The following is a 19,397-nucleotide window of genomic DNA, read 5'->3' on the forward strand; positions in this document are numbered from 1 at the left end:
GAATATGAAAAAAAAGGAATAGATGCAAACTTAGCAAGACGTGGCCACCCACATAAACTGACACCCTGTGGAAGGAAAGTATTAACCAGAGAAGCAGAGAATGGTCTGTGGCACCTCTGGAGGAGCTGCAGAGAGCTTAAGTGCACGTGGGATAGTCTATTGACAAGTTTTTGAAGCCATCAAACACTCTACATATACTGAACCACAAGTCAGGTAGGAGGTGTGGCAAATATGTGAAGAAGACACGTTTGGTATAAAAAAAAGATTAAAAAAGATCAAAGTTTGTTCTATATTCAGTGCAGCAGAAGACAAATAATACACAACCACCATTACAACACACCATCCTGACGGTGAAGCATAATGGTGGCAGCATCATTTTTGTATGGATGTTGAGACTAAAGTGAGAATGCATCCAAGTTTGTGGCTCTGTAATTATAAAATGTATATGAATACTTTTTCAAGGCTCCATTAGAAAATGTTCTGACAGTTTTAGAAGTTAGGTGTACATTATTACTAAATTTATATAAGGTCATAAAATATGAAGAACACACTTTATTGTGTGGATGTGTGCCTATTTTATTTAATTGTTTTGGATTTAGTCCCTGCTTTCTCTGCTGTTATATTCACTGATTTTCATAAAGGTTAAATTGAGTAAAAACGGATATTGATGGAATAGACATTAGACAGCTGGGTTATGAAAAATATTAAAAGATTTATTCTGTCCAGTCCCATCTCCCCTAAACTAATGCTTTCAATAGATACACCAATCAGGCTTTGACTTGGCTGATTACAGTTTTGCAGTTTCTTTGAGGTCTGACTTTCCACTTTAGATTTTGTTTGCTTGAAACAACATTACTGCTTCTGTGCTTTTCTTTATGTCATCAGGCTTGTGTCATTCTGTTGTGAAATTTGATTTGATCTGTTGTCTAAATAGTGTTTTTTTGTTAGTTAGACTACAACGTGTCCCTGATTTTAATAGGTGTAGTTGTGGTTGTTGTTGTTTAATCAGTATCCCGTGCATTGTTTGGTTTATCTTGCTTTTATTATGGTTGTGTTTTACTGCTCCTGCTCTTTGTTCAGTTAGCTTTACCCTCCTCTGTGTCTTTATGTATTTTGGTCCTTTTATTTCTTATTTTTTTTCTTCTTTTTTGCAGGTGACCACTCATTCTTTGTTCGTTTTTCATCATTTGTACCAATACACATGTCTTCTCATTGTAGCCAAGTTACTGTCTTTTTCTTTTGCAGGGTTGTACATCAGCATGATCTTTTGAGTTATTTGCACATTCTGTCTCAGTAGAGCATAACAAATACAACTGAAAGGGATAGTTTTTTTTTTCAGAATATGAATGGGACATGAAACTTTTGTTAGCTCACCCTTTTTCCACACTCCTGGCTTTGTTTTTGCCAGTAGGCTTCGCTTGTTGCTGTCACATTATATCACTTGCTTCTTCCTCATGTTGTGTTTTCAATACTTCTCCCGTAGCTGGCAGAACAGCAAGAAAGATACCTGAGGTATAGGAGCTCACTTCCAGAGCCACCCAAGCTGTATTTGCAGTGAAAACATACAAGGCTTCTGTGTGCAACATTACCAACCAAAGCTGCTCTGTCATGCAGTATAACTTAGATAAGTCTAGTAACTCTAGTCTTGTGCACTCAGAAGAGCAGGGAGAAGCAGCTGAATACTGCCAGGTTTCTTTTTAAATGCAAGGCCAGTTATAACTATCCTGCTTTGGCATAGACTGTGATTTATAGGTTACTACTAGTGCCTGCCTGGTGGAACAGTGGTTAACAGTCTTACCTTGCAGCATTGTGGTCCTGTTTTTGATTCCTGGCCTGGGCTTTTTCTGCTTGGACTTTGCACATCTTCCCCATAAATCCCAGGGTGCTTCATCGTCTTAATTGGTCAAAAATATGACTTTTTGGTTAATTGGCTGTTCTAAATTCCGCTTAGATGTGTGTATGTGTGAGTATGTGTGCCTCTGAATGGACTGGCTATCTGTTCTTTGGCAGCCTTACTTGAATAATTTTGGAAATCCCAACAAACCTAAACCAGGAAAGGCTGAGATTAATTAAATGTCACAGTGCGAACAGAAAAGGGATTTGTCTCTCCACACAGTTTAGATATAAGTTTGTTTTTAGCTGCATAGTCTTTGGGATACAGTGTGACAGTGTTTCTGTTCAGTGTGTGTTTGTGTCAATCTCTTTTGCGTCTGAGGGATTATTTTGAGTCATGCCTTTCTCTAAAACCTGTCAGTGGAGTTTCCTTAGCGCTTTCAGCTCTGAAAACTTCCTGTCTGGGCAGGAAAGCGTCTGTCAAGAAGAACTAGATTGTTGAGAGGGGTTAAAATCTATAAGTGCATTTGAAGTATAAAAGAAATTGTAAAGTCAAAGACAATATTTTTAGCTTAACAGTCTCACATTCTACACTCTTATAAATAAAACATTGGACATAATCACTGCTCTGAACTCCTTAGAAAGCAATAACCTTAAACGGCTCAGCTTTGTTTATGGTGGGTGTAAAGAGCTTCCTTAAGGTCACTCTTCCATTGTTTTCATAAGGTTAAAGTGTAGCCAATTTACTGAGGGGTTTTCTTCTCTCTTTTGATGATATTCATATATAAATATGCTTTAATATTTGGAATAATTCACAGGTGGACACAAATTAACTTAATCTGAAACAGATTTCAAGTTGTGCTGCTGACTCAGTAAACTCAATATAAGCAATTATTAAACTTCTGCTGCCACTTTTCCGTCAGACATTTTCTATAGAACAACACAGGAATCACTTCCTGCTTTGGAGCTGTTCTGGCTCACAGCTCACAGTTGATAGGAAGGGAAAATAAAGAAATTTAGTAAAATGGCTACAGCTGCACTGAGGACTGACTGCCTCAGCATGTAGCGCACCTGTTCTACTCGCCGTGTAACGTGATGGCCAGCTGCTGCCCAGAATTACCATTTACAGCTCCAGGACTGAAGGTTATAGATGTTTTGCTGCTTCAGCTCACCTTAAATTAAATGAATGGTTCATTAACAGCCGCTGGAAAACTTGATGGCAAGCTCAGGAGTTCATTCAGCCATTTAAAGCAGCTGTGCTGGAACAGGGACACACCTTAACGTTACACAACATCAGTCCCCATGGGAACAGAGTAGGAAACCACTGAACCATTTTCAGCTTGTCTTTACATCCTGCTGCAATTTGTAAATATTCTCCTGTTCTTTTTAGTTTGTGATGGGGATCATTGTCAAATTCTAATTGACAAACGTTTTATGTGGAGAGGCGACGAAGACTGAGCTGGTTGTCCACAATAACAAAAAAAATACGTTTGGATGAGTCAAAGTGAGGCTTTTTAATCTAAAAACACTCTACCACCAATAACAGAGCATGGGGGTGGTAGAATCATGCTGGGGGTCTTTGCTGGAGTAAATTGTAGAATGTGGTAGAAATATTGAAGAAGGACGACTACCTCCACAAATTAACTGCTAAAAAGATCTAACTTAAAAACAATTGGATATTTCAACAGGACAAAGATCTGAACATAAATAAAAACTTTTCTCGGACTCGATGGTTTTGACCTCCATCCTTTTAGGAATGTTTGAACTGTCCTATAAAATAGTTTGGTTTCTCTGCATGGTGGCAAGTGATATTTAATTTAAAAATCCATGGGGTATATGTCCTGTATATCAGGGGACTCCAAAGGTGGCTCTTAATAACTTTGGCTAAAAATAATGAAGAACCAACTAATGTTTTTAATATAGTATAAACGTGATCATATGTTTAATGCCTGCTAAAAGTAATTTAAAAGAAATACTTTTAACTTGACAAACAAGCACAAATGGAACTCATGTCTTAATTTACTGAGATGAACCTTTTGTGCATTTCCTTTTTGTGTGTGTGTATCTGTGGACGCTGACCATGTAAATTTACTCAAGTTTTCTTTCTGTAGTTGAATCCACACGTTAAATCTTTCATTGAAAACCTTTAGTACATCAGGAGATTACAAAACTGTAATCAACGCAAAGAAGACTTAATTATAAGCTGTCTTCTTGCACCCGTGAATGGTTCATCGTTTTTTTTTGAGGAGCAGATGCAATCAACGAACTGAGGTCGCCTTAAACGAAGAGGCGTCAAAAATTAATTGATTTCCTGACAAGTCTTTAATGAACTCTATGTTATCTGTTGCTCTGAGTTTTTTTTTTTTGTTGTTTTTTTTTTTAAAGGATAGTGCTCCTGTACTGGTTGCTCATTGGTTGGTGCCGTAGCCTGCAGAGCTTTTATTTAAGTGTGTAATATTCTGTGAAATCATTAATGAGAAAATACAGAAAAGTGCCTTTGCCTGGAGATATTTGAAAACTTTAAGCTTTGCTCTCGTCTTGCACTTATCAAGTCTTGTCTTAACATTCACGCAACAGAAGGGTTTTTAAAAATATATATTTTAATAATTTTTCGGCAGAGACTTTTTTTGAATATCTCTTATGCTTGTATGGACATTTGGTTCATATTAGAGGCACTTATTTTGAATTCAAACCACTTTCAGTCCGCTGTAATTAAATAGAACATAAACAAAAGGCAAAAAAATAAAATAAAATAGCACATCTCAACCTTTTTCCTTTCTTCCTTGCTTGATTTCTTTCTCACTTCATAAAATAAAACATGTGCTTCTCATTCTAGGAAGGTTTTCTCTTTATTTATGTTCACTCAACTTTGTGAGTCTTTATATCTCCCTCTTTGGGCAATGCCAGCAACTTGAAGTGCTACGCGGAAAGTTTTCTTTAGCTTAGTTTGAAGCACCTTACATAAGAAACACATTATCTATTTTTCTCTCATTGGGTGAAATCGCTCCTGTGAGAGGCCACTGTTATCAATAATGTAGGAGGCGTGTTGTCTCTTCTCCCACTTTGACTCTGAAGTGCTATTTGTTTTGTTAAAAAACTGCTTCAAAGGGATGTGGGCTTTCATGAGGTGGTGCAGAATCTCAGAGAGATGCGACAGAGATGAGGAAAAATGAAAAGCGGCTTGTTTTGATGAAATGTGAAAGTTAAAACAGGTTTAGTATGTTTTCAGCTGTGCCCTTTTCTGCTGTGCGTTTTTATTTGCTCCTGAGCTCAGATGACGGCGTGTTTGCTTCGCAGATGAATGAAAAGATTTTGTCGAGCTTTGTTAGTCGCAATATTATCAGAGCTACGCAGAACCCAGGATTTCTATTCAGATGTATTATTAAAGCTAAAAGAACAGGGCACTTTATTAATATGTGTGTGTGTGTGCTTAAGTTTGTATGACTGTCCACATGTTCTCACATTAAGCCTAACCTATTCAAAGCAAATAAACTCAACAAAGCAGAGTGGGACAAAGCAGCCAGGTGAACAGGAGCTGCAGGCGTGTGGCTGTGCAGTGGGCCGATAAACACGTCAGCAACAGAAAGCTGGACCATTAAAAGACACAAAATGTTACTTCTGTTTTTCATATTCTTTAAAATTTGTGGCTTTCTCTTGGTTGAAGAGTTAACCAGAAAATTTGCTGTCTCATCATTCACATCTTTTGCATCTTTCCTAGCTTTTCTTGTAATTTTATGAACTGCTTTGTTGGCTTAATCAAATACGTATTATAGAAGGCAATGGGACTATTTTACATTTTGCCACAATTCTTAGTAACTTGGCTCACCTGTCAAAAGGTCTAGGCTTAAGTTCAACCAACTCTGATTGATTTGAATGAACTAATTTACACAATTTACCAATAATGCTTCTGTCATTATTTCACATAAAGGAAACAAAAAACTATGGAAGGGTTGTGTTGCAGATAAAGACTCCATTTTCAATTGCAGACCCTCATAGTTTTCTTGATTTATTATTTTAATTTTGAGGCATGCCCAAGAAAAAGAGGCGTCTATGTCAAGTCGTACTTATAACCCAAAAAAACAGGAACAATCTGTACTTGTAGTAAGATACCAACATATTTTAAAACTTTTTAGCTAGCACTCTCTGTGCCAGAAAGTGTGAAGGCCACTGTGTGTGTATGTTGCAACGTAATCACGCGGCGTGCACAAAGTACACTCAGATCATTTTCTCAAAGAGAAATAATGGAAAATATTCTTGTATGAACTCGCTAATATTGCCCTTGCATGTCTGTAAGTTTTGCAGCAGTTGTTCAAATTGAACAATGTGTTTTGGTGCTAAAATGAGATGCAGTCAATCCATCCTGTAATAACAGCCATCTTAAATTCACAGAAAGTAGCAGCACCGCTCATAAAGTCCAACATTTGAACACATTTGTAGAAACAACCGACTTGAGGAATTCACGTATTAAATGTGTCTGATTTGGAAGTGATTTGAGGACTATTACAACTAAATTATAGTAAAAAAAGAAGAGAAAAACTTGTTTTTAAGAAACCTAAACAAATTAAGTTATATAGCTCCTCTATTTTTACCCTCTTTAAAGATCACAGTATATATCAGAATTTGCTTGGGGTGCTTAACAAGCTACAAAAAATAGGTTTTGCTAACAAAACTCATATATAATAATTACCTGAACTGTCTGAAATGTTGTTCTCTGGGGTCACAATTATAGATTTTAATCAAGCCAAAGGAGAATATGAGGCTAATTGTCCCTCTGCTGAAAACAAATAAAAAGCAACTGTGAACAAAAACTCAGAAAGTCTTTTGACGACGGCAGCAGTGTTATCCATCCAAACCATGCATCTAGATTGTCTTGTGTATGGGAAACTCTGACTGCTGTTTTCTGTGAAAACCTTCCCAGGCTGTGAGTCTGCCCACTCAGTCTCAGCTATCATGATGCCATTAAGTCAACTGCCTTTTAATCTCTGGATCCTCTCCATCTTTCAGGTCTGCCCCTCTACAGCCGCGTAGCAGAGAACTGTGGGGAGGTGGCTCACTTTAATGAGGTTGGTGTCTATGTTTTACTCTGCAGTTATCAGAAAAAAAAAAATCATGCTGGTTTCACACATTGAAAGTTTTCTTAATGAGCTGAGGTAGAATGTCAATAATTGGCAGAAACAATAGAAGCTGAGGGATTAAATCTATTTAATGGGCAAAGCACACTGAATGTGAGAATTGTAACAGAACAACATAGGTTCTCTGAATCCGAGGAGCTGATAAAAGAGTTTGATCCAAACAAAACTTCTGCTATCAAATATAAATATCTGGTGCTTTAAAATAGTATTCTTTTAATAAAAAAAAAACTGGAGTCAACAGTTGCATCTTTGAGGCATTAATCTCTGGACTAAAGTCTGCTTCGTGCGAATAGGAAACACTCACCAACCACCGGCTGGATGGTGAGAACTTAATTAGCTTATCTGGTGTTTCCAAAGGCTATAATTGAATTTTGAGACCAACAGCAGGAAGTGTAAAGTGATTCACCTTTTTTTTTCAACCACACAACTAGGAACAGTTTTGTAAATTTACCTAAAGTTGTTTTGTTTTTTTTAATCTTTTTTTTTAAGAAAAATAAAATCTTTTAGAAGAATTTAGCAAATAAATTGGTTAAATATATACCGAAGGACTGTTTATATTTTATCTTGGCTTTTGAATCCTTAATGCGACTGAATTACATATAGCTCTGTAATTGTAAGTCTGATGTCATTTTTCTTTATACATCTGTGGGAAAATATGGGAGTAAATGCTGAGACACTGCACCTTATAAGGTATTCATATTCCTTGAACCTTTCCACATTTTGTCTCATAAAGTTTCATTTATTTTCTTAGGATTTTGGGTGATAAATCAACACAATGTAGCACATAGCTGCAAAGTGAAACAACAGTTATGTTTTTATTGTCTTTTTTCTTACAAATGAAAACTTGAAAAGTGTGGCTTACATATGTATTCAGCCCTCTTTACTCGAATGCCCCTAAAAACATAGTAATTTTTTTCCCCAAAACGTCACTTAAATAAAAGTCGTTGCTTTATAATCTGCTTGTATTTTAATCACTGTGTGAATACAGTTTTTCTATTGTGTTTTTAGAAATTTATTTAGTGAACAAAATACATGTTGAGGAATCAAGGTACACACCAGACACTCTATTAACTAAAATCCCAGTGAAATACATTGAAGTTTGCAGCTTTGAAGTGACAAAATACAGAAAAGTCAAAGGATTATGAATGCTTTGCAAATCCCAGTGCGTATACACACTTCCATACACTTTATGAAGCCATTTTGTTTAAACCGTGTGAGAATCCCACCAAGACACTCCCTATGTGCTGACAGAGTTGTCAGTAAATATTTCGAGCATTATTACTTCAGTATGGTTTATTAAGGAATTATCTGCAAAAGTTATGACTTGCAAAAGGCTAATTTATTTAAATGTTTTCAAATCCTTCTAATGTGTGCTTATTGCCAGCCCAGGTCTTAGATTCTCACTCTGCTCTAAATAAGGTTTTTCATTCCCTCCTACAGCTGTGAAAAAAGCAAGAGGGTTTAAGTACTGCTTCTGCCAGACTTGGAAGCTGAATATTTAAGCAAACGTTGGAGGATTTGAGCTGCAGTAAATGAGAATATTCTCGACAACAGCACACTTCTCTGTATTCCTTTGAGTTCTTCTGGTTATGGTTGGCCTGTCTTTATTTACCATGGCTGCTCTGAGATTATGGGAAACATTCCCAAATCGCATTCCTACAAACTCCTCAAACTGAACAAAAAACAAGTTTTATGATGAACTGAAACATGAAGGCTTATGGAAAAAAAAAAGGAAGAAGGTGGGAAAAACAAGAACAAGATCAAAACTGAGGATCAAGACAGGAGTGTTACTTAAAAATTTGCAAAAGCTGGAGAGACAGAGCAGAGCTTTAAGGGATAAACTCAAAAGAATAAAATCCAGAAAACAAAAAGGAAAGTGCTGCAAACAAAACCTTCTCAGAGGATATGAGTGCTGTTTGTGCAAAGAAAAACATTTTTTTTTCTTTGATCAGCTAACAAGCAGAGTGCTACTTCCTTTACTGATAACCAGTTTTCTTGTTTTGCTTTTAATCAGGAAGTTTCCACTCACTCAAACCCACCATGGAGCTCATAGGGTTGTACAGTCCCACCAGCGAACGTCTAACCGGTTTTTCGGTTAGACGTTCCCTACTAAGAAGCAATAGTTTCTTCATCATTATTTCTGGGCTGATGTTTACTGTCCCAGTGGGTCGCTTGTGAAAGAGATTTGTTGCAAGCTGGTGCACACAGGCTCACTCAGACAGATGCCCAAACAGAAATATATTCATACCAGTATCAAAACAGAAAATACATACTTTATTTGTGATTTTTTTTCTATGAAAAGTCATGAATCTCCACAGCAACACTGCACTATCTCTATAAACAACTGTAGAGATAATGGTTTGCCACAGTCTATTGGTTTTGTAACTGTGCTGTTTGAGGCCTGATTACATTTGTTTTATATAATGGGTGTTTCTGTTTTCGCACCTGTATACCATCTCTCACAATCTCACATTTTCAATCCACATTTATCAGCTTTCTTGTTCATTTTTCAATGCTTATTTAATAAATACGGTGAATAAATCTGAATTTACTTACATTTTTGTCTGTAGAACAATTCCTGCATTTATTTCTCCAAAACCAGTTACACCACTTTCAAATATCATTAACAAAATTCAGGGAATCCTATTGAAAAAAAAAAAAAAAAGTCCCCAAACCTTGGTTTGTCCCTTTGGTCCTTGATTTTATAAATTTTAATGCCACATATTCCGATGCTTAGATTCCATCCAACTGCATGCTTGTAAATTAAATATTTTGCACAAGTCATCATTTATTCATAATCTTGGAAGATGTGCTGGAAGAGCACATTCCTGGAGTGTCCTACAGCATTTAGAGAACTTTAAAAACTATTTTCAGAGCTGGCAATATTCAAGCTTGTGCTTCACCCTGAGGCAACTGTTACTTTTCTCCTCTTTGCTGATAGCCCCGCTGGCCAGAGGAACATCAGCTGAAATAAGAACCTTAGATGTCAACATCTCTTATGATATAAGGTTCTTGTTGATAGTGATGCAGTGAGGGTTCATATGTCTGACATTTCTTGCTTTAATCTGTTCAATTCACTCTAAATGTGATTATCCAGACAGTCCAGGAAGTGCTTTGGAAGTGAGCTCACTGAGGTGTCTTCACTCTATCTCCGGTAAGCCACAACAAGCCCAGCAGCTCAGGGAGCCCATCAGGCTGATGAGGCTTTCAGCAGCAATGCAAACTGAGAAAAAAATGGCAAAGTCAGCTATCTTTCAGCAAACTCCTAAATTGTACCATTTTTTTCAAAGGTCATTAAATCTTTCAGCAACTTGTAATTAAAACTCCTACGTCATGTGAAGTAGTAGGAAAAAAATAGCAAGTAAAAACACTGTTTTTGGAACAAAACGGCACTGTTTCTTTATTCTACTTATTCAAGAAGTTGTGACCTGTAAAACATAATAATGCATAGTCTCCATGCACTGTCCACCACTCAGGTCACGTCTCATAAATGCGTTAAAACTTAAGATTCAGTTTTCTGAGCTGCATCTCAAAAAAAATAAAATATAAAAAATCCTATTTTAAAGTCAGACTCACAATCTTAAAGACTGCACTGACCGTATCCATTACACTGACATATAGTTATTACTTCCCTTCCATACCTTGGTGTGCATAGTTTAACTCCAAATAAAAACAAATGATCTCTTTGATCAAAAAATTGAAAATGTGCAGAGCATGCTTTAACTAACACTGCCGGCCACATACAGAGCAGGACTCTCTGTTCTCTGCTCTAGTTATGTCGAACTTTTGAGGGGGAAGCCCTGTCGTTCTGCAGCTAAAAGCCTCACCATCCACTGAATAATGAATACAGATTCCCTATCCAGCTTATCTGCACACTAGTTCAAAGGCATTCAGCTAGTCCGTGCATAAAGCAAAAAGACACACAGCTATATGCTAATGGCCTCAACGCTGGGCTCAATGAGACCTGCAAATGTTCCAAATGTTGATGAAGACACTGGCGAAAAGGAAGAAATCAGGAATGTTTGGAAGCGTGAAGAAAGCACAACAATGGGACCGCAATAAAGACGCCTGCACACTTGCATGCACTTATTGCACAATCTTTCAAAGTGCAGGAAGAACATGTGACTCCAAGAGAGAACTGGACATTGCATTGATGCTGAGAGATGTCAACAATCTCCAGGACTGAGAATCAGTCCAGACTTCAGAGGAGCTAACCGGAAAAAAAAAAAAAAAAATACAAATAATGAGAAGCAGAAAGTCCAAGCAGGTGATATATGGGTAAAAAACGTTCTATCTGTTGTAGAATAACTGTAGGAGCAAACAGGTCTTGAGCAAATTATATTATACAGTGAATATGTTTGTGTCACATTCCTAAAATTACACCTAACGCAGTAGCAGAATTCAGTTTGATTAATTTAAAGCACAGTGTCACACAATTAAAGTTCAACCAAAACGTGAAAGATAAGCTATAAAAAAGAAAAGACTTTATTCCACCTAATCATTAACGCAATCTGAAACAAGCGTTAGGTGACAGTGGAGACGAACAGCTCCTTTTTAGCGAGAAGAAACTTGTTGCACGATCAGGTTGGGCAACCAGCTGCTTTAAATTGCTAAAAGCTTTGAGAGCAGGAAAGAAATACAAAAGAAAAACAGTGATGCAATTGGACAGTGTTACTAATATACGTATTAAAACCATAAAAAGGGATTTGTAAAGAAAATCTGCACAGTGCTGCTAGGCCTTCAGTCATCAACTCTTTCAGCAGCTTATGGTGTTTTTACAGATTCATTGGAATTGAAAGTCCTGACTACTGACTTTATTGCCTGCCTCATTAATTAAAACTCACAAGAGAGGCACCTGATGAATGAAATTTCTGCTTTCTGTTTTATGTTAATAAACCCTATAACTTCGAGAAGTAAAAATCAGAAAACTGTTTTTAATCCCTCCTAAATCTGGTCAGAATTCTTGATGCTGATTTTTATTTTATTTTTTGTTAATTTGAAGACTTGCATCTCTCTGAAAAAGGAAAAAACTAACTTTGTCAGTGTGAAGGGAAAAAAAAACGGTCCTGGATTACAGAGAAAATAACCATGACAACTTTAACTCCTCACACTGTTTTTTTTTTAAGATAACTTAATACCATTTGAGGAAAAAATGATTTAAAAGTATTTGTATGAGATAATTAAAGCCCTTTGAGAACAAAATCTCCTCTAACTTTTATTTTATGGAGATATTACTTGTTTAAAACAGGAAAAAGTTGTCCTATTTGGTAACTAAAAGGTAACATACAAATATTGTTGAATTAACAGAACAAAGTTACTATTTTCCTGGTTCTTTTAATAGAAAACAACAACAAAAATCTATTGTTGGTTTAAAGGGACTTCCGTGAAACATTAAACCTTGGAACAAATTAGATCCAACATATTTAAATAAAACCAGACAAAAACTGACTGCTGGTTGTTTATGTGTTGGAGAAACGAATAATTAGATAAAGTTCATCTTGAGTAAATGAGTCTCTAATGAATTAGTTGAAGAAATGTATTGCACCTTTCTCCTCAGATTCAAGATTAGACAAATATCTTAACTTCATTCATCGAATGGGGAACGTTCTAATCCTGTAATGGCAATGCTGGTTCGAAGAAAGTATTCCACTTCCCATACATTAGATAGAAATTAGTTGGGAAGTGTTGGAGTGACACTTGGAAAAACAGAGCGGAGATTGAAAAGTGCAGCATTAAAGAGTTGAGATGGAAAAGCAAGATTGAACCAGAGTTGCTGGCGTGAACTTATACCGTGCTGTCAGTAAACGCAACACGACTTCCACTGCAGACCCAGCTTATTAGTGATGCTGCTTGATCTTTGCTGTCAGACATATACACACACACACACGCACACACACATGCACACGCACACACACACACACACACACACACATACATCCATATATACATAGATAGTTATACATATTGTGCATAGTGTGGGATAAAATCTGAGGCAAACAACGCTGGACCTTTTCTAAGTCAGCTACAAAATTAAAATCTACAAGTTGCAATAAAGAGAGTTGGCAAAAACAAAAAAGTAATTATATGGGAGGTTCAGAAGTGCAGGACACCAAGTCCACTATTACCTAAGGGCCTTCTACACAGAGGCAGAGCTGTGTTTGCATACACAGCATTAATAGAATTGTGTTTAAAGTATTACTGGGAGACCGCTTCTCTGCTTTTATTGTCATTCTGATTACATCAGAAGGTATGCGCGAATCATCCAGTGATGCAGCACTGCATCTCCATGGTGAAGAGGGAGCTGGGTCACAAAGTAAAGCATAAAAAGGGACGAGTGGTGTTCCTAACTATAACCATGTCCATCATCTTCGAGTGTAATAAAAACTACTAGAAGTGCAAATGCAGGAAGCTGAAAGAAACTTTCTTCATGGAGGAAATGTGATAGAAAACCAAGGGGAGCTTAAGGTGCCTGTGCCTGGTGCTCTGTCTCTGTCTCCATTGGTCAGTGGCGGAGGAAAAAGCCTGTGAAAGGTTGTAGGTCTACCTTTAGTTATGATAGTGGGATATTCCTGTACTACAGGGGTTAATTCCTGTATGCTTTCTGAGATTTATTAGGTTTTCTTATTAGTTATGAAATTCTTTGAAAGGAACCAAATCTTCTGGATTCGTTCACTTCGAAGAGCCGTTCAGAAGTGTTGTTTAAATTATCCATATTTCTAAGAAGAAGTCATTTGATCCCTAATATAGTTTTATATTCATTTAGAGAAACTTGGCATGTGTGGATGGAATTCATAAAAAAAAAAAGTTTGAACCATCTATATTAAGTAAAATGTATATTTTTATTCCAATGGTGTAAAAAAAGAACAGCGGCATGTTCTTGCTGAAAAATGTGGTTATCAATATATTTTCATAAAATTAACTTTGCAATATTGTCACTTTAACAAAATAATAACCCGAGTCATTATTATTAGTATTATTATTATTTTTTTGCCAAAAGTGATATTGGAAAAATAAATAAATACATAAATAATAAAATTTAAAAAATCCCCCCCTCTTTCTTTCCAAAAAAGGTTTTAGGTGTAGAAAAAAAAATCTAATATCATTGGCTATTATTTTAGGAAGGCGGCAAAAAAATAAATATCAAATATCCATGTGCTTCTGTACTGCAAGTGTTGTGTGCATTAATTGTATTTTAGTTCTACTTATAATATAAAAACAACATAATGGGAGCAAAATATAACAAATGGAAGAGAAAATAGTAAGCTTGAGTTACTTTGGCAAAAACAAAAATCTTCTGCCGCATTAAATATAACAATTAAGGCAGTGGACTAATATTAAACAACACAGGGCAAGAAGAAACCAAGAAGAAAGGGAGTGCATCGTGACCGTCCTCATCCTCTCTCCCATTGCATAACTAGCTGTCATGGCCACGTCTTTCACGTCTTTCACTTTGCTTGTGTACACATGCACACAAGCAAAGTTGTGAAAAACAAAGAAAGGCTCTCGCCAAATGCAAAGGAGAACATGTGGCATGCAGCATGCTGTGTTTATGGAAGTACGTCTGGATGCTGCACACGTCATTTCATTGTCAATTTCAAAGTTGTGCAACTGAAGCACCAAAAAATTATGAATAGTTCCATTATTGATGGAAGTGGTGTTGTTCTGCAGACAGCAAGAATAACGAGACTCAGCTGTAACCTGCTTCAGCGTGAGCATGTCATTATTAAATAGAGCAGCGGTAACAACATCTGCCACGCTCGTTTCATCCACGATAGATTTGATTTCGCCACTTTTTGCCTCCTCTTGTGCAAAATGGAAAGTCTGTCAGATGCAATCATGTAAAAATCGGGCAAAATGCTACATGACCGTTCGCAATGAGGACACTAAAACATCATCAGCTATTCCCAATTTAGGAGTACGTTTAAAAGTTGTCTGTGATTTAAAAAACAATGTTTGTCATAAACAAGTTAGACAGGCAGGCAGTTGTTTTTGTGCTTTCAAAAGAAATTAGGACAATTAAACACAAAGTGTGAACTAGTTTTGATAAAATATGTAGAGTAAATGAGAGCAGCTCTAGTAGGAATTCAGCAGCATTAAAAGAGTATATGAGCACATAATTCAAGCTTAAACTGAATAATACTTTTTCACAAAACATGATCAATGAACATAAATAATTTTAAACTACAGATGCCAAGTGGGAAACTGTGAGCATGAATTTATTTAGATCTTTTTTGTGATCTGCACTTTAAGTTTTTAAACTAGCATTTGACCTTGATCTGTGTTCATTTTACACCAAACTAACTGACAGGAGCTCTAAGAAGAAGTTAGGTTGCACTGTTATTGCTATTATCCTCCGAGGATTCATCTAAACGTTGAGAATCAAGGTGAAGAGAGTTGCATCATAAGATTATAACAAGCTTGGAGTACGAAACACTGGGAGCTTCTTAGAAGACTCCTCTAATTGTGTCACATTCCTTCTATCGTTATCACATTAGAGGGTAGAAGAGAAAAAAAATAGAAGGAAATATATTGTTCATAATTAATCATGGGTGAGTTTTTCCACATCTGAATCTAGTATAATAGTCATAAATTATGAAGGAATGATGTGTTGGGGTACTTGGGATGACCCTGTTTCCCATCTGACCAGTACAATGCTGCAGGGATCGGAGAAGAAACGTTTTCTCCTCATCTGATCATCTGAGTGTTTAGCCCTGGGGGAAGCGCCAATAGGCCTCGATGCGTTCAAGAGAGCGATCATTTCTGTCACTTTTAATGAGTCATCATGCTTTACCAATTAAACTTCGTACAGCACTGAGCGCTAGAGAAAAGGGATCTGAGAACAGTTATGGGAATGATTCAGACAAGCTAAAAAAAAAAAAAAGGACTAGTGTTTTTTTTTTACACAGCAGTGCAGTGATGACTGCTTTTTTACAGATTACCATCTGACACTATTTCTAACCAACATATTATGTGATAAAGTCTGACTGAATGCCAGAGTTGGAGTATTGCAGCAGTTTTTCATCATTCAAGGTTTAAGGCAATTTATAGCTTTGAGCGTGCATTCTGCAGAGCGTCAATGAACAGAGCTCACTGTAATTTAATATTCATGCTTGTTCATGTTTCTGGACTCACAGCAATGTGTCATGATAGAGATAAAAAGGACGCACCACTGAACAGGATACATAATGCAATAATATGTAAAATTAATGAATTAATGTTTGAGTGTAGATAGATTTAAAGTCCTGAGATGGAAACAGAAAACAAATCTAGCAACTAACAACCTAAAACTCCCGAATAAAACCCACCTCAGTGTAAAAGGGATTTAGCTTATGTTAAGGATTCCACTCAAGAGTTAAACAGAAAGGAGGAAATAAACATCAGAGTCAAGCAACAAACAAAAATTCCCCCTTCTGACTGAATGTAAGAACAGTTTTTATTTTTAAACAACAAACGTACAATCTCTAATCTCTTTGCCTGGCCACAAGACAGGACACAACTAGTTAAAATAAAAAAAATAAATAAAATAAAAAATACAAAAAATCCCAGACCTAACTTCCAAGATATGTTGAATTAAAACAATTCACCAAACAAAAAGACCTAATCTCAGGATTACGCTCAGTACACAGGACCATGTTTAATTGTAAACTTAAATCACAGAGGCTCAAGGGGAAGAGTTTTGNTAAGATTATAACAAGCTTGGAGTACGAAACACTGGAAGCTTCTTAGAAGACTCCTCTAATTGTGTCAAATTCCTTCTATCGTTATCACATTAGAGCAGGGGTGTCAAACTCAATTTCACCGAGGGCCACTGCAGCATATTGGCCCCCCTCAACTGGCCACATTGACGGTACAGACCAGGAGGGCATCCCTGCTAAAACACACCCCAGACAAAAGGTTGACTTCCCACATTCAGGTCTGAAGAGGCTTATAATGATTAAATGGTCCAGGTGTGTTAGAGAAGGAATGCATCTAAAGTTGCAGAATGGTAGCTCTGGAAAACTAGACTTGGGCACACCTAGTATCAGTGTATAAAAATACAATGTTAAAAATAAATTAAACACCTAATATTGTTAAATAACTGATTTTATGTATTGAAGTTTTAAATATTACATTTGAGTTTCCATGGATGTAAAAATTACTGCTCAGTTTAAAAATTACATTATTTAAATCAGTGTTTTAAAGGTGAGCAAGCAAATAATAAAAACAAGTCACATGGGCAGACAATATAGACTTTACGAAAAGATTTAGTCTCAGAGGCAACTGAAATCAATTAATTTAAAAAATCCTTTCTGAATATCATCTCATGGTCTCTGAACTAAATGCCTCTTTCAGACCAGGAGCTGACGGCGTGTTGAAGAGTTATGGACCGGACGCTTTGGAGCGTGTTAGGAAGCGCAACAAACCTTTGTTTGAAATGTAGTTTGTAGTCAATTTGTGCTCAAACCCTATTTTAAGTCAATCATCGGCCAATAAAATGCTGTGGGGCCACATGTGGCCCGCGGGCCTTGAGTTTGACACATGTGCATTACGCCATAGAACTGCCAATTGGTAATTGAAGTAAAGTAATTTCGATTTTAAAGAAGCCTACATTGAAGTCGATTAGCAAATGAACCAATCAACTTGGCATGGAACACGAAAGGGGAAGACTCTTATTGTCTCACTGCACCCCAAAAGATGCATAACCTACAAAAACCATTTCTGTCTGGTTTTGAACCAGAGACCTATTGCATGTAAAGCAATCATGATAACCACTACACTGCAGGAACTGAACTTCTCTGTGATGTTTCAGTTTGAGGTTCCAAAGTTGATGATGTGAGATGCAACGCATGGAAATTTCAACTGAGGTTTGCACTCAGATGCCTGGAGTCAGAGTACAGACCATGACACCACAGAACCCTTGTTGACCTTTAGTAAACACCTGTGTTGAATAGAACATGCAAAATCTGTTTCTGTCTGGTTTCGAACCAGAGACCTTTTGCATGTGAAGCAAACGTGATAACCACTACACTACAGAAACTCATGCTCTTTCCACTGTTCCTGGTAGATGATCCAAATTTTGTTAGAGACTGATGTCAACGATGGGCATGGAACAAAGTCAAATACTTAAACCACAGATCCTCTCAGAGAGCACAGTAACTTGGTGAACAAACTGTCAGACTTATAATTGTGCCTAATTTCACATTATAGTCCATAAACTAAGCCTGGGATCAAAAAATATATAGAAAATGTCATTAGCAGAGACAAATGGTTCTACAGAGACTTGGCTAAATGGCTATAAAATAAAATCAATCGTTACAAATAAAAGATGGTTCAAAAATAAAATTAACACATTAAAATAAAATAAAAAATATCTCTGAAATACAATCAACATTTGAAAATTAAAAATGGTTCAAAAATAATATCAACACTTCAAAATACAAAATCTTTGGAAAATAAAATATTATGTATGTTGTTTTGAAAAACATTAGAATATAAGCATTTTATCAAATCTTCATTGTGGTAAGATCATGTAAGTTCTTAAATCCATGGAAACTCAACAGTTTGTAAGGTAGGTGAGTTAGCTCAGCAGGTTAGAGCACGGTGCTGGTAATGCTGAAGTCATCGGTTCAAACCCCATATGGGACAATTCATGTCCAAGGTCTTTCAGACAATCAACACTTCAAAAATAAATAAGGGTTCAAAAATAAAATCAATACAAAAATAAAATCAACACTTTACAATGAATAAGGGTTCAAAAATAAAATCAACACTTTACAATAAATACAGGTTCAAAAATAAAATCAACACTTTACAATAAATAAGGGTTCAAAAATAAAATCAACACTTTACAATAAATAAGGGTTCAAAATAAAATCAACACTTCAAAATTAAAAATGGTTCATTTATGTTTTTGCATCCACCTGAATAATATGTAGTTGCGCCCCTGGTTGTGTTAATGCATTTGAGGAGCCGGTAGTTTATCTTCATAGACATAATATAAGAATAGACGCCTCATGGACCACTCTCGCCTATTGTCGCTGACGAGATTTAGGGCGGCCATCTTGGAGCGGTACACCACTCCACTCAGCCTTATGTGTTTAGCAGGCACAATGACGTATCAGCGGATTTAATCGATCATAACACACTTTTTTGTTACTGTAAACCATATTCAAACATCTATTAAAGCAACATTTATAAACAATTGTATTTTTAAAGTATGTTTTTAATACATAGTTCATCATATTTAAATATGCTTAGTGGCTATAACAATAGAATAGGAATGGAATATTCTGATATCGATGTATTAAGAGCATATTACAAAGCACACACCCGATCATAATTTATTTAATAAATTATTTAGTAATATCAATACATATTTTATTTTATTTAACTATACAAACACTAATAAATAAAGATTAATAATGGCACAAATAAATAATGATTAATACTGAA

At 36.2% G+C, this 19,397-nt stretch overlaps 1 protein-coding gene and 1 non-coding gene across 13 annotated transcripts in view; one reads left to right on the forward strand and one right to left on the reverse strand.

Moving 5' to 3' along the window:
• Positions 1-19,397, forward strand: part of LOC103134535 (otoferlin) — an 83,184-nt gene that overhangs the window by 2,221 nt on the left and 61,566 nt on the right. For all 12 annotated transcript variants that reach the window (XM_007546821.2, XM_016669196.1, XM_016669218.1 and 9 more), the window contains exon 2: positions 6,838-6,896. In XM_007546821.2, the coding sequence (XP_007546883.1) occupies positions 6,838-6,896 (59 nt within the window). The remainder of the gene's footprint in view (positions 1-6,837; positions 6,897-19,397) is intronic.
• On the reverse strand, positions 17,910-17,982 carry trnav-cac (transfer RNA valine (anticodon CAC)). The gene has a single exon. It is a non-coding gene; the product is annotated as a tRNA-Val (tRNA).

Source organism: Poecilia formosa, unplaced genomic scaffold (genome assembly GCF_000485575.1).
Source record: "Poecilia formosa unplaced genomic scaffold, Poecilia_formosa-5.1.2 Scaffold1, whole genome shotgun sequence".
NCBI classification, from domain to species: Eukaryota; Metazoa; Chordata; class Actinopteri; order Cyprinodontiformes; family Poeciliidae; genus Poecilia; species Poecilia formosa.